Source organism: Gossypium hirsutum, chromosome D12 (assembly GCF_007990345.1).
Source record: "Gossypium hirsutum isolate 1008001.06 chromosome D12, Gossypium_hirsutum_v2.1, whole genome shotgun sequence".
NCBI lineage: Eukaryota > Viridiplantae > Streptophyta > Magnoliopsida > Malvales > Malvaceae > Gossypium > Gossypium hirsutum.
In genome coordinates this window covers 2,926,911-2,939,691 of record NC_053448.1, presented here as the reverse complement: position 1 = coordinate 2,939,691, position 12,781 = coordinate 2,926,911, and the positions used below count along the sequence as shown (strand labels likewise).

Genomic DNA, 12,781 nt, shown 5'->3' with positions numbered 1-12,781 from the left:
AGATTTCCTTAAACAATGGAATTTTGGTATTGACTGCCACTCTTTTGTATCAGTATATATATTACAGAAGAAATGAAAAATGTGTTCCCTTTTACATTTTCTTTAATCATCTTCTTCCCTGTATATCTTCATACCAAAATCTCCAACACAAACATGTAATTTATAATTTTGGTTCAGTTGCTCTAAATATAAACATGGAATCAGTTAACAGTGAATGAAAAAAGAAAAACTTAATGATCTAAAAATAAACAAAAATATAGATTGATGATGTTGCTGGAGATGAAGATTTTCCTGAGGCACTTTTACAACTATGCAATTTTGTAGCTTAGTCTGTTCTCTGATAATATAAACATAGTTAAGCAAAATTATCTGTCATGACTCATGAGACTTCAATGTCAGCATTTTATTACATTTCAATTCAAGGTTGGTTACACAAGGTCCACAAAGAGAACTTCTATTGATACTTCAAACCATTCCTCTCAATATCCTACTCTCCTGCACCGAATTTAAGGCTTAATGAGCATATGCTTGAAGTAGTCAAACCACTATAAAAGAAAAGTTTCAATCATGTAAAACCCATCCCTACTAGTTGTTTTTAGAGTCAATATAACATTATCGGTTTTAATGGTGAAAGAACCTTACTAGGAGAAACGTTTTATGCAATGAGAATGCATCTTGTTGGGCAACCATCTGCACCTACCATCCTCAAAGGTAAGCAATGGACAGTATACTTCCCTGGCTTTATGTCATCAAGGTTTAGACCTTCAACAAGAACAATTTCCTGCAAAAAAAGAAAAAAGAAGAAGAGCAGTTCAGTAATGCACAACAACACTTTTTCTCTCAGATTCACAAGGGAAACTTCTGAATTCTTTACCCTCTTCCTTAGAAATATATGATGAGTTGGGGCAGCATCAACATAAGCAGAAACTGATAGGTAATCAAGTCCTGCAGTTAATACAGATAGATGGGTTGGTAAAACTATAAGCTCTGCCAACAATGAAGGCATAGAAATGGTTATATTTTCTATATAAGAAGATTATATTGAACTTCATTGATTGCCTGCAATTAAATCAGATCAGTCATCTGTGTCACTTTCAGAAGTTAGAGGCCTTGTTCCATTAGTTACTAAGACATTTTCTTGAAGTGACTCCTAAACTGAAGTAATGATGGGACTGACATTTGTGTAATCATCAAGCCAGAATTGAAGCACTGAATCTATGGCACAAAAAGGTTCCTCTAGTTAACGAGGAAAAATGTAAAATCTTACCTACAAGTTTGATGTCTGTGTTATCAACCAACCATTGTGCCCCATCTTTCTTAAATCCTGTGAAGTCTGAAGCAAACTCCGTTTTATGCATCAGCCTCCTGAAAATGAAAACATATCAACAATTTTAAGCCATTTCTGTAGAACAAAACAAAAGTCAATCCTATCAAGATCACCATTATTAATGACATCTGATCTTGTCATGCTTCAAAAATACTCTTGATAGGAGCCCACTCAACTATATTCGCTTTATGCATATGTAAATGCAGACAAATGAATAGGTGGTAAGTTCATATTGAGTTACCTGTCAGTGTTAAGTGTTTTGAAAAGCACACGATGTACTCCTCTGGGAATTTTCAAGGACTTCATAACTTCAGCTGTAGGAAGCATATTTTAGTTACCTACTTACTAGAGAACAACACAAAAAGAAAGATCAAACACGATAAACGAGTGTTTTTAACTTGTATTGTTTTTCATATATTTGGAATTTCATACCCCAAATTCATGTACTATGTGTTGAACATGCATACTTTAGAGGAAAATGATAAGTCCGGGTAACATAGTTTATCATCACAAGAAGGGAAAAATTATAAGAGAGAACGTTTTTTGCAATAGTCAACCAACATTGGCATCTTGATGCAGAGACTAGAAAATAAAGCATCAGACCAGGTCTTTCGTTGAAACCAGTTATCACTACTTTTTACTGATATGATATTATTATAAATAACAGGCATACCAGTAATGTTCTTATTTCTTGGAACATCAACTACTAGAGCAGGACCTACACAAACAATAAAACAAACATGTGAGGTCATCAATGATATCCCAAGCAAAAACTGCTTGAAAACACCTACCAAGTCTAAGGAGAAAAGAACTGGAAAAAGGAAACAATTAGTGGCAGGCTTATGATATAAACCAATTTACCATTAAGAGTTTGAAGGCTAAGGGTTGAAACATCAAACCCTTGTTCATAATACTTCTGGAAGAAGTGACTAGGAGCATCAACGTGAGTGCCAGTGTGGGTTCCCAATTTGAACTCCGACACATTCACTGTGGACCCATTTTTAATGCTGGAAAGAAGCCAAATGAATTGACCAAGACCCTTCTGTGATCCAAAAGTTGGCAACTGAGAACTGATTTTGTGAGTTATGTCAAAGATTTTGTCGCTGCCATAAGCAGCATTGGAGAGGGTGCTTAAAGTAAATATCCCTGCACAAAGTTGCAGCTGGAGCTTGCTTTTGTTCATGGTGGAGTTGAAAGTTTCATAGAAAGAAAAATCTGCTCATCTGTTTGAGTATATCTTGCCAATATATATCAGATATGGAAATCAATAGGACAACAAAGAGATTGATTATATATGATAGTTGTTAGCCTTGAATCATGGTTATGACTTGCATTGATTTATCATGAAAATTATTGTAAAATTTTTATATGGCATTGCGACAAACACTGAAAGCTGAAAACTAGCTTCCACCATATCCAGTCTCCATGAAATCTGCCTGCAAACTCGCAAGACTAGTCAAGCTGCAAAATTATGGTAATAAAAAAGAAACTTGTGCTTGATTGCATTTAGTTAGATTGATTATAATACTACTAAACGTGGAATTTGGTGATTTCTTTTTTTGTATAAAAAGCAAAACTTTTGGAGCACATGAGTTTTAGTCAAAATTTGAAACTTCGGCCGGCCTCGTACGTTTTGAGTATTAACAAACCGCCTAACCCCAAAATTAATCACAATTTGAGTCACTTAAAAGTTCATCAAAAATACATATTTGATCACAATCTGAATCACTTAAGTTCATCCGAAAATATATATTAATCACAATCTGAATCACTCAAGTTCAACGAAATTATTCTTTCTTATCCGAGACAGAACACACTCAATGACAGATTTTCAAAAAATTTTAGTACTACAGGGTTGTAACCCAAGAAAAGGATATGGTAAATGGTACAGTCACCCTACAACTTGAGGAAAACAAACTCTTCAATGGCAGGAACCTCGCCGATCCTCTGTAAAGATCCTTTGCTGGGCTGATCATCGACCCCTATGGCCATCACTGCTTGCTTCCTCGGCGCAATCCTCCCAACGCTCATGAAACTCACATTCACATTCTCCTGCCCCAAAATACTTCCCACCTTACCAATCAAGCCAGGCTGATCAACCTGTCTGCAAAGGATAATGCTACCCTCCAAGCTTACATCCACTTCGAATGACCCTACCTTTGTCAGATGGGGAATCCCATCCTTCACCTGTCCTTCGACCTTAATCTCACCCGACTCTGATATCGCACTGGCAAATTTTGATTCCACGTTGGCAATCTGAACTTGGATGGACTCTAGTGGACACTCAGATGAACCATCTATAACAATGCGTTCCTCCGTAATCCGCAGTCCTCTTTGTTTAGCAGTGTAATCAGCATTAACTAAGTTCACATAAACACTGGAAATAGGCTCAATAAGGCCCTTGGTGATCATCGCACGGAGCAGCCTTGTGTCAAGGTCATCAGGAGCTCTACAGGAAGCATACGACACTTTCACATTTTTTACACCAGTTATACCTGCTACCAATTGGACAGCCAGCCTCCCGAGTTTTTCAGCAAGCTCGACATATGGTTTCAACTCTGTTAGAACCTGCAGTGAAAGTGAAGCACATAAGTAAAACATCAATCCTAAATAACTAGAACATGAAGAAAAGTAAGGCCACATCAACAAGAAAGTACTCAAGGCAAAACTAAATGAAGTCCTTGTGTACCTCAGCAGGAACCATTGGTGCATTGACTGCAGTCGCAGCAAGTTCCCCTTTCAAGGCTCCAACAACAGCTTCAGCTATTTCAATAGCCACTCCTTCCTGCAAAACATAACAATGCTTCATTCAATAACATCATTCAGAGACAAATAAATATGGACATAATTCATTGATTAAAGAAGCAACTCACTTGAGCTTCTATTGTACTGGCACCAAGATGTGGAGTCACCGTAACTCTCTCGTGCTGCACCAATTTGCTGTCCTGTTTCGGTGGCTCCTCAGTGAAGACATCAAGAGCAGCCTGAGCTACAATTCCAGCATCCAATGCCCTCACAAGAGCCTCTTCATCAATCACTCCCCCACGAGCAACATTGACAATGCGAACACCTTTCTTCATCTTAGCAAATGTCTCATCATTGAGCATTTTATTAGTAGCAGCGGTGAGAGGCATGTGCAGAGAAATAAAATCTGCAGTGGATATGGCTTCCTCAAAGTTCACCAGCTCCACACCTATAGCACGAGCTCGATCAGCTGAGGCATAAGGATCGTGGGCAATAACATGCATGCCAAGCCCCTTGGCTCGCCGAGCTACTTCTGATCCAACCTTTCCGAAACCCAAGACAGCAAGTGTCTTTCCAACAAGGGATACACCTACATATTTGTTTCGCTGCCACTTCCCTGCATCACAAAAGATACGTATAAGTTGAAACTTGTTTCCAGAAACATCTAACATGAAATCACTTAAGCAGCCAATCCTAAACCCTTAAAATTATATTACCAAAATCAGGACAAAATATCTACATCAAATCACTTCAAAACCTTGCTCGTTTATTAAATTATGAAAATGATTGCATTGAAAACTTGTAAATGTGGTGATGTTCACTTGCGTCACGTAAATATGAACAAACATTCTCGTGATTGGTGAAAACCAATGTCAATTCCTATAAATCTTAACTTAATCACTCATTTATTTTAACAACTCTTTAATTTAATTACATCTATAAAATTAGTCAAAACTACATACTTCTATAATAAATTTTGTTTTTAATTTTTTAATTTTTTTTTCAACTGATTAATTTATCACACGCATTTTATAAGTTAAATAGATAATGGTTATATGGTAAAAATATGCTTCAAGTCCCTGTACTCTTTACAATTTCAAATTTTGTCCCTCTATTTTTATTTTTATTTTTATTTTTAAGAATTTAGTCCATATATTTTTTAAAATTTAAAAATTCCTATTTATTTGTTAACTCCATTAAAATTATTTTGTTAAATTAGTTGGTGTGACACTTTGAAATATAAAAAAAAAAACTCAATTGATAATCATGTAACTAAAAATCGACTTAATAATAAACATAAATTTAATAGAAGACTTTAACCATGTAAATGACTTGCATGTTTAAATCTGAAAAAAAATAGATATATTAAAATTTTAAAAGTAAAAGTAAAAAGACTAAATTCTAAATGTACGAAGAATTCAAGGACTTGAACATAATTTAACCTAATTATATTTATATTCCATTAATTCAATCAAAGCATTGAAAATTGAACCCAAAAAATCAAAGCACGGAAGGAAACATTATTATATGCTTTGATTAAAATAAATCCACAATTACCCTCCAATCTAAAGATATCTCCGATATTTGAGGATGGCACTGAATTCGTAGCATAGAAAATCTAAACATAAACGACAGATCTAAGCAACCCACAAAGATTATAAGCACTGCAGAAAAAAAACCACGAAATCATTCTCACCAGCCTTCATGGAAGCATCGGCTTGAGCTACGTTCCTAGCCATGGCAGCCAACAGCGCGATCCCGTGCTCAGCCGCCGCCACAGTGTTAGCAGTAGGCGCATTGACGACCAAACAGCCATGCTCGGTGGCGGCGGCCAGATCCACATTATCGATCCCAACACCAGCTCTCCCAACGACTTTCAATCTCCCGCCAGCTGATTCAAAGACCTCGCGGCTGACTTTGGTTCCGCTGCGCACAATCAAGGCATCGCAAAGCGAGATCTTGGTGCAGAGCTCTTCGGGAGAGAGGCTGTAAGAACAGTCCACGTTGGCGAACTCCTTGAGCAGCGTCAAACCCGCTTCGCCGAGTTTCTCGGCGACGAGTACGGTAGGTTTGCTAGAGATAGATGCAGCGGAAGCTGTTACGATTAAGAAACGGCGTTGCGGTCGGGAGGAGGAGCGCGAAAACCGCAGGTTGTCACGGAAGGAGATGGAAAATGCAGAAGGAAGTCGGGGTTTAGAGGAAAGGGAAAGGGATGGGTTTTTGAGAGCTGGGGTTTTGAAAGAAGCCATGATCGATGCGTGAAGAGAAGGGATTTCCAAAAGAGATGGAGGTTCGGCAGAGGGCGGAAGTGGATGCAGCGAGGGAAGGCGAAGGAAAGTGGGGAATATATATTTTGGTGGGATACGGTGAAGAGAGTGAGTAGGGTAGGAGCGTGTAAACACGCGAATGAGATGAGAGGGGGGAGAAATGATGGTCTTTTTCCAGTGAAAATGCCAAAATGGTTGAGAAGAATTTTGGTAAAATTTGGAATTTTATTTCCGGTATTTCTCTTGCATTCCAAGTGTTGAGGAAAGGGAACACATGAAAACTTTTTCAGTAATTTTGTTACTCAAAACACAGTGTTGGCTTCTCACGCTTCACAAGGAAAAGTTTAGTTTCCGAAGATGAAAAGTTTAAAAGTAAAAGATGATTAAAGCAGCCCAATTCCTCACCATTTTGGCAGTTTCGTTGATGCCAAATTAGGCTATGGTTATACCATTCGGTTTTTTATTGCTAAAATATGTTATTAGTCCCTATACTTTGATAGAATTTGAGATTTAGTCTTTATATAATTCAAAAGTTAAAAATTCTACCCTCCTACTTTTTAAATTTAAAAATCCTAGTCTGTTTATTTTTTGTCAACTCATATGAAGATAGTTTAATCAATGTGCCAAGTTGATAAATTTTGATGGAAGATACTAAAGGTGTTAATTATTGGACTGGAATTTTTAAATTAGAAAACTATGAGGAATTAATTTTTGACTTTTTAAGTATAGAGATTAAATCTCAAATTTTGTCAAAGTATAAGGACTAACAACATATTTTAACATTTATTCTCTTAGGTTTTCTAAATCAGTTTCGATACTTTGGATCTTTCTTTGTGTGGAATTTTGATCGAGCCGTTACTTTATGTTTTGATCAAATCTTGTTGTTGTCTTTTTCTTAACAATTCTTTCATTGGCAGATCCAGAAATATGATTTAGGGGGCCGGGGTGAAGTCAAGAAATTTTTTGGAGGTCGGAATTAAATTATATATTTTTATGATAGTAAAAATGTAATTTCGCCATTCTAATAGCCTACATCTTTATAATTTTTAGATGATTAAATCAAATTTTTATCATTCTTAAGGGAACTGAACACCCCTTAAATCCGCTAAAAAATCATTTTCTATATTTTTTTAAGTTTAGCCATTTTTAATTTTCCTTTTAAAATTTTGTAAACTTTTCGGATTTTTAAAAAAAATTAAGCTTTTTATTTCATCATTCAACTATTAAAATTTTTAATTTAATTATTAAAGTTTTGAAAGAAAATTTAGTCACCTTGGTGTTAAATCTTTAACACCGTGATGATGTGGCATTTTATTTTCTGACGTGGCATTTATTTCTTTCTTTCATTTTTTCCACACACACAATAAAAAAAAGCTTTTTGGTTTCTTCTCACATGTCATGTCGTCGTTCCCCTGAATCTTCTTTGGTCACTTTAAATATTGACAAACTTGCCTCATCATCCTCTACCACTCTATTGGTTTAAATTTTTGGAAGCCCTCTTTAAAACTTATGAAACTTCAACCCAAAGCAAAACAACTCTGATCAACAAGCTCCACCGTCCAATCAACATGGACCGAGTTGTATTGCTTTTCTCCTTATCCACCTCCCCACTAATGGGATTTGGAGGAAGATGTGCTAGTGTTGAAGAATCAAGGGAGTCCGGAAATGGGTAGCATCCTTTTTCTTTTTCTTTTTTGTTTTGGAGGTTTATCAGATTTTAAGGGTCCGAAGTGTCTCTCGGACAATCCCAAAAGTAAGAAGCATTCTTTCAAGATGAATAATGACATATGTCAAAACCATAAAAGAGAAGCAATTATGGAGGATCGGGGTGAATTGAGTTTTCCAGAGAAGATAATTTGAGACGGTGAGTTTAATGGTGAGTTGGTTGTGGATGGAAGGGAAAGACATAAGCGAGGACATGACAGAGGAGATATCAGCATCGATGGTTCCCATGGTAGAAGGAGAAGGATCGGGAAAAAAAAGAGCGGCCTTGAATCCTAAAAGATGGCTAACTCTGATACCATAAAAGAGAAGCAATTTTGGTTTGAACGGCAAGAGTTAATTTTCATTGCTTTGCATTACAAATAAATACAAGTGTTTAACTAGGTGTTTGAGATAGAATACAACAGTGGTTTGAATCTTTCAAACTATTCAAAAAATAAACAAATCCAATCCTAACTGATTTGAATTAAAAACAAAAAACAAGCCATGTCAGCTAGGTGAGGAAGTTGACGTGGATTGAGTCAGTTGCTTAACAAACCAACCTCATTAGACGACCACCGGCAAAGATCGAACCAAGATAAGTACAAAGCTTTGACTTGATTTTTATTGTTTTTGAGTAGGTTTCAGAAGAAACCAAACCAAGAAGAAGAGAGAGGGAGAAAGGGAAATGTTTTGGTGCTAGTTATGTCACGAACAACGATCAGCAATCAAAAACAATCGAACAGCAATAGAGGAAAGCTTCAAGGTTTTTGGGGAGGAAATGCCACGTCATCACGGTGTTAAAGATTTAACATCAGAGTGACTAAAAAAATAAATTTGAAAACTTTAATGATTAAATTGAAAATTATGATAATTAGGTGACCAAGATAAAAACATACTAAAAATTGAGTAACTAATAGGTGGTAGCTTCACCAATGAGATTTGAGAATTTCCTTTATCATAAAAAATTGCGGATTTTTTTAGATTTTTTTTTAAACGCCACAATTTCAAAAAGAAAAATCATTTTTAGATTTTTTTTTGAAGTTTACGCATTTTAAATTTTCTTTTTAGTATTTTGTTAAGTTTTCAAAATTTCTTGCATGATTATAATTTTTAAAAATATTTTTATAATTTCAAAAAACAAATTATTAACGTTTAAATTTTTTAATAAGTTTATGATATTTTTTTCTTGAATTTAACCATTAAAAAATTCTAAAAGAACTAAATTGATATTTAATTTAAAGACCGAATTAACTATTAAGCCTATGAGTTAACATGCCACATCATCAGTTAGCCATTGAATCAACAAACGAGTGACCAAAATGTTAGAAATAGATAATATTAAGATTATTTTGTAACTTTTTATAGTTTGGTGATCAAAATAAAGAGTTAATAATAATTAGGTGGCCGAAACATAGTTTACCCTTTATTTAAAATTTAAATATAAAGTTTGCCTAATATGAAAACCTTTTGAATAGGTTTGCCTTGTCCGTTATTTGTAATGTCCCTCACTCGTCTCGATGTATGACATGAGTGGGAGGTGCCATTGGATTACTTTCTTAACTTGTACAAAAGAAAATCATAAAATAAATCGTTTCGCAACATTTTAATATTCTTTAAATCGATTTAACAAAGTTTAGAAAGATACAAATATGATTGGAAACTAATTTGAGTCATTAAATACCCTTATGTCCAAATCATAAATCAAGTGTTTGAAGCTGTTTAACTTAAATTGAGGTCTTTCGGGTTGAGATAGATAGAGGTTTTACAATAACCTAAAACAATTTAAATAAAATTATAGACATAAGATGAAATCATTTTTGAAGGCTTTAAAATCATGCTAGAACCATTTATAATCAATTTATAGGTGTTTGGGATCAAATACGGGTCTCCGAAGGCTCAAAAACTCTAAAATAGTGCAGTGGCACTATTTAGAGACCTACGTATCGATACCTAGGGCCTTAGGTATCAGAACTTAGTCTTTGTACTATTGAGTTTTACATTCTACCAAGTTGGATATCGATACCCATGGAAAGATACCGAACTCTAACCCCGTAAAACTGAAAAATGATCACAAAACACCTTAAAGCACCTTCAAGCAACTCATATGTACAACTAAATCCCAAATCATTTAGAACACAATAAAATAACTCATAAAACTTATATTCATTTATAAAATATACTCAACAATTTCAAGAATTAGAGGAAAACTTACACATCATCAAAATTAAATTTATGGCCACATATCAACATGAATCAAATAATCACAACTCTTTATATGAGACTAAGTACTTATGTACATGTCATTTTGCTACCTATTCTAATACAATATTATAAGTTCAACCTTTTTCTATTTTGGAGTGGTGATGTGATGCTGCCAAATCACTAATTCAACCTTCTTAGAAACGATTTTCACCTACGCGTTTAGAACCATTAATGTGTTAAGTTCAAAAATTTAGTAAACACTCATGAATGTCCTACTTTACCATTATTTACACTTGGTGTTGAGTGTTTTACCAAGAGGTTTTCACTTTGAATGTGCCACTTGTTAATAAGGGTTTAGTTTTTTTAAGGGTGAGCGTTGAGTCGAATTGAATTAAGTCAAAAAAATTTTGAGTTAATCAAGTTGACGAATCATATTTTAACAACCAAACTCAATTTGAAATTTTTACGAATTGAGTCAAAAAATTTTCAGTCAAGTCGAGTAGGGTTAACGAATCTTATTATTTATACTCAATGTTGTATTTACATGAAGTGATTATTTAACTGGTAGACGAAGTACAATATTATTTAACTACATAGGTAAGGTTGATAGGTAAACATTTATTAAAACGATGTAGTTTTGCCTTTTAACTTAATGGTTTTGACTTTTAACTTTAGAAAAGGTAAACATTTATCAAAATGACATAGTTTTATCTTTTCTTATTCGGATTTTCAAATAACTTAAATTGTGTAATTCATATTTGAGTTAAATCGAAAATTTTGATTTTTTTATTTGAATTGATTCGAATAACTCGATTAACTCAAATAATTCGAACTATTTAATTCAAAATTTAATTTTTTTATCAAATTTTTCGAATCAATTTAGATTTTACTCACCTCTAATTTTATGAAGTTAATAACTTCATTTTTGCCAACACACAACACATTCAAAGTGTTTCATTCAGTTTAATCACTTCATACCATTAAGATGATTGCCATTAACCAACACTTTTACCCTTTTATAGAGCACAAACTTAGGCCAAAGTTCATTTTTAACATTTATCGATTTATGCATACTATCAACTAATGCTTACAAATTTTCCTTAATACGGAGTTTATAAATGTGTCGTTTAAATTACAGAATTTACATGTTACTTCAAAGTTAAGTTTTTGTTTTGCAAAATTTCACTATATTTTAAATTTTAGAGACTTTCCTTCGGTTTTTAGCCTATAAATAATTTTTGATTTCCTCAAAATAACATTAAAAAAATTTCAATCTGTTAATCGGTTTTCTGAGTTAAAGCCTATACTCTAAGCAAGCTAAAGTTCGAACATAGTAGAGAAGATCATGTTGGTCAAAAGTTAAAAAACGATTTAGGATGTCTATTCCAAAACACATGTACGAATTTAGTAAAAGGATTGATTGGTATAAATAACATAACTGCTCGATTTTGAGGAAAATTTTAATTTTTCATGTGAAACATAATTGTTTTCTGAATAGAAATTTTCCAACCATAAATGTCATATTAGTATATACTTAGGGCTTTAAAGTTTAGATAGCAATAAGTCCACACAAAAAAAGTATAGTTACTAATTATGTAAAATTTAGAAAAATAAATTTGATGGAATTCGAACTTAAAATATCAAAATTTTAATATCGTGATTTTACCATTTTAACCAAAAATTTATTTATTAATATTATTAATTTTTTTTATAAACACATTTGTTATATATATTGCACTCATCATCTCATGAGTTTGCCCTAATCTAATTCAAATATGAAACACATGCAGTAAGTTAATCTAATACTTCATAAGATAAGATATGACATTTCAGTCATTTGATTCAAACAGAAAGGTTGGTGAAGAAAAATAGCGAGAAAGCGAAAGAAAAAGAATGAGGTTGAGGACGCTCTTGAAAGTCGCGTGTGGAAAAACTTGCAACCTTTCAAACTTGCCAGAATATTCGCTGATGATGCTATTGGCCATTGCTATGGTAGATCTCTTTTTAGTAAAAGAGAACAAACGTGGCAGAATCTAGGGCCGGTTTGATGAGTCCCCCACTCCAGTCCGTTTGCCGGTTGAGTTGCTGAGTGACATGGTGAATCGGTCCGTTCCGTCTAGACCTGTCCATGGGCCGGGTGGCCCGGCCCGCCGGTCCGTCCCAAATATGAGAAAGTTCGGGTAAAAATATAGGCCCGAAATATGGGCTTGGGCAAAAAAACGAGGCCAGTTTAAAAAACGGGCCGGGCCTCGGGCACCACTTTTTTAGTCCAGGCTCGGCCCGAATATAATAAATATATTTTTTTAATTTTTAATTTTAAATACTTTTAAAATTTTTTATTTTTAAAATAATTTTTTAATGTTTATTAAAAATGGGCCGGGTTGGGCCGGGCTTGGGCTTATGATATATTTCCCGGGCCGGGCCTAGGAGGCGGGCCAAAAAAAATTTCGGGCCCGGCCTGGCCCAGCCCATGGACAGGTCTAGTTCCGTCCTCGATCAAGAAGTTTTATTTTATTAGGTTTAATATATTATCTGC

The 12,781-nt window shown here is 34.4% G+C and overlaps 2 protein-coding genes across 4 annotated transcripts; both read right to left on the bottom strand.

Moving 5' to 3' along the window:
* Window positions 1–300: 300 nt before the first annotated feature.
* LOC107953377 (cyclase-like protein 2) lies at window positions 301–2,922 on the bottom strand. 3 transcript variants are annotated; one of them, XM_016888675.2, is made up of 7 exons: window positions 2,189–2,922; window positions 2,001–2,045; window positions 1,569–1,641; window positions 1,268–1,365; window positions 875–945; window positions 643–781; window positions 301–545 (listed from the first exon to the last, which is right to left on the bottom strand). In XM_016888675.2, the coding sequence occupies exons 1-6, from the start codon at window positions 2,508–2,510 to the stop codon at window positions 656–658; spliced, it is 735 nt and encodes a 244-aa protein (XP_016744164.1). In that variant the 5' UTR covers window positions 2,511–2,922; the 3' UTR covers window positions 301–545; window positions 643–655. The 3 variants fall into 3 exon arrangements, with proteins under 3 accessions (XP_016744164.1, XP_040964163.1, XP_016744163.1); XM_041108229.1 differs by having other exon boundaries at window positions 301–487; XM_016888674.2 differs by having other exon boundaries at window positions 301–495; window positions 2,189–2,907.
* Window positions 2,923–3,018: 96 nt separating this feature from the next.
* LOC107953378 (D-3-phosphoglycerate dehydrogenase 1, chloroplastic) lies at window positions 3,019–6,687 on the bottom strand. The gene is made up of 4 exons (XM_041108228.1): window positions 5,769–6,687; window positions 4,201–4,688; window positions 4,017–4,112; window positions 3,019–3,895 (listed from the first exon to the last, which is right to left on the bottom strand). Exons 1-4 carry the CDS (start codon window positions 6,319–6,321, stop codon window positions 3,224–3,226), a joined length of 1,809 nt encoding a protein of 602 aa, XP_040964162.1. The 5' UTR covers window positions 6,322–6,687; the 3' UTR covers window positions 3,019–3,223.
* Between the last annotated feature and the right edge of the window lie 6,094 nt (window positions 6,688–12,781).

Excerpts from the sequence above, each read along its gene's own strand:
- LOC107953377 (XM_016888675.2), bottom strand. The coding sequence starts at position 2,510 with ATGAACAAAAGCAAGCTCCAGCTGCAACTTTGTGCAGGGATATTTACT. Across the intron at positions 2,046-2,188 it reads TAGCCTTCAAACTCTTAATG|GTCCTGCTCTAGTAGTTGAT; the intron begins GTAAATTGGTTT and ends TTGTTTGTGTAG. Across the intron at positions 1,642-2,000 it reads AAGAAATAAGAACATTACTG|CTGAAGTTATGAAGTCCTTG; the intron begins GTATGCCTGTTA and ends TGCTTCCTACAG.
- LOC107953378 (XM_041108228.1), bottom strand. The coding sequence starts at position 6,321 with ATGGCTTCTTTCAAAACCCCAGCTCTCAAAAACCCATCCCTTTCCCTT. Across the intron at positions 4,689-5,768 it reads CGATGCTTCCATGAAGGCTG|GGAAGTGGCAGCGAAACAAA; the intron begins GTGAGAATGATT and ends TTTGTGATGCAG. Across the intron at positions 3,896-4,016 it reads CACCAATGGTTCCTGCTGAG|GTTCTAACAGAGTTGAAACC; the intron begins GTACACAAGGAC and ends CTTTCACTGCAG.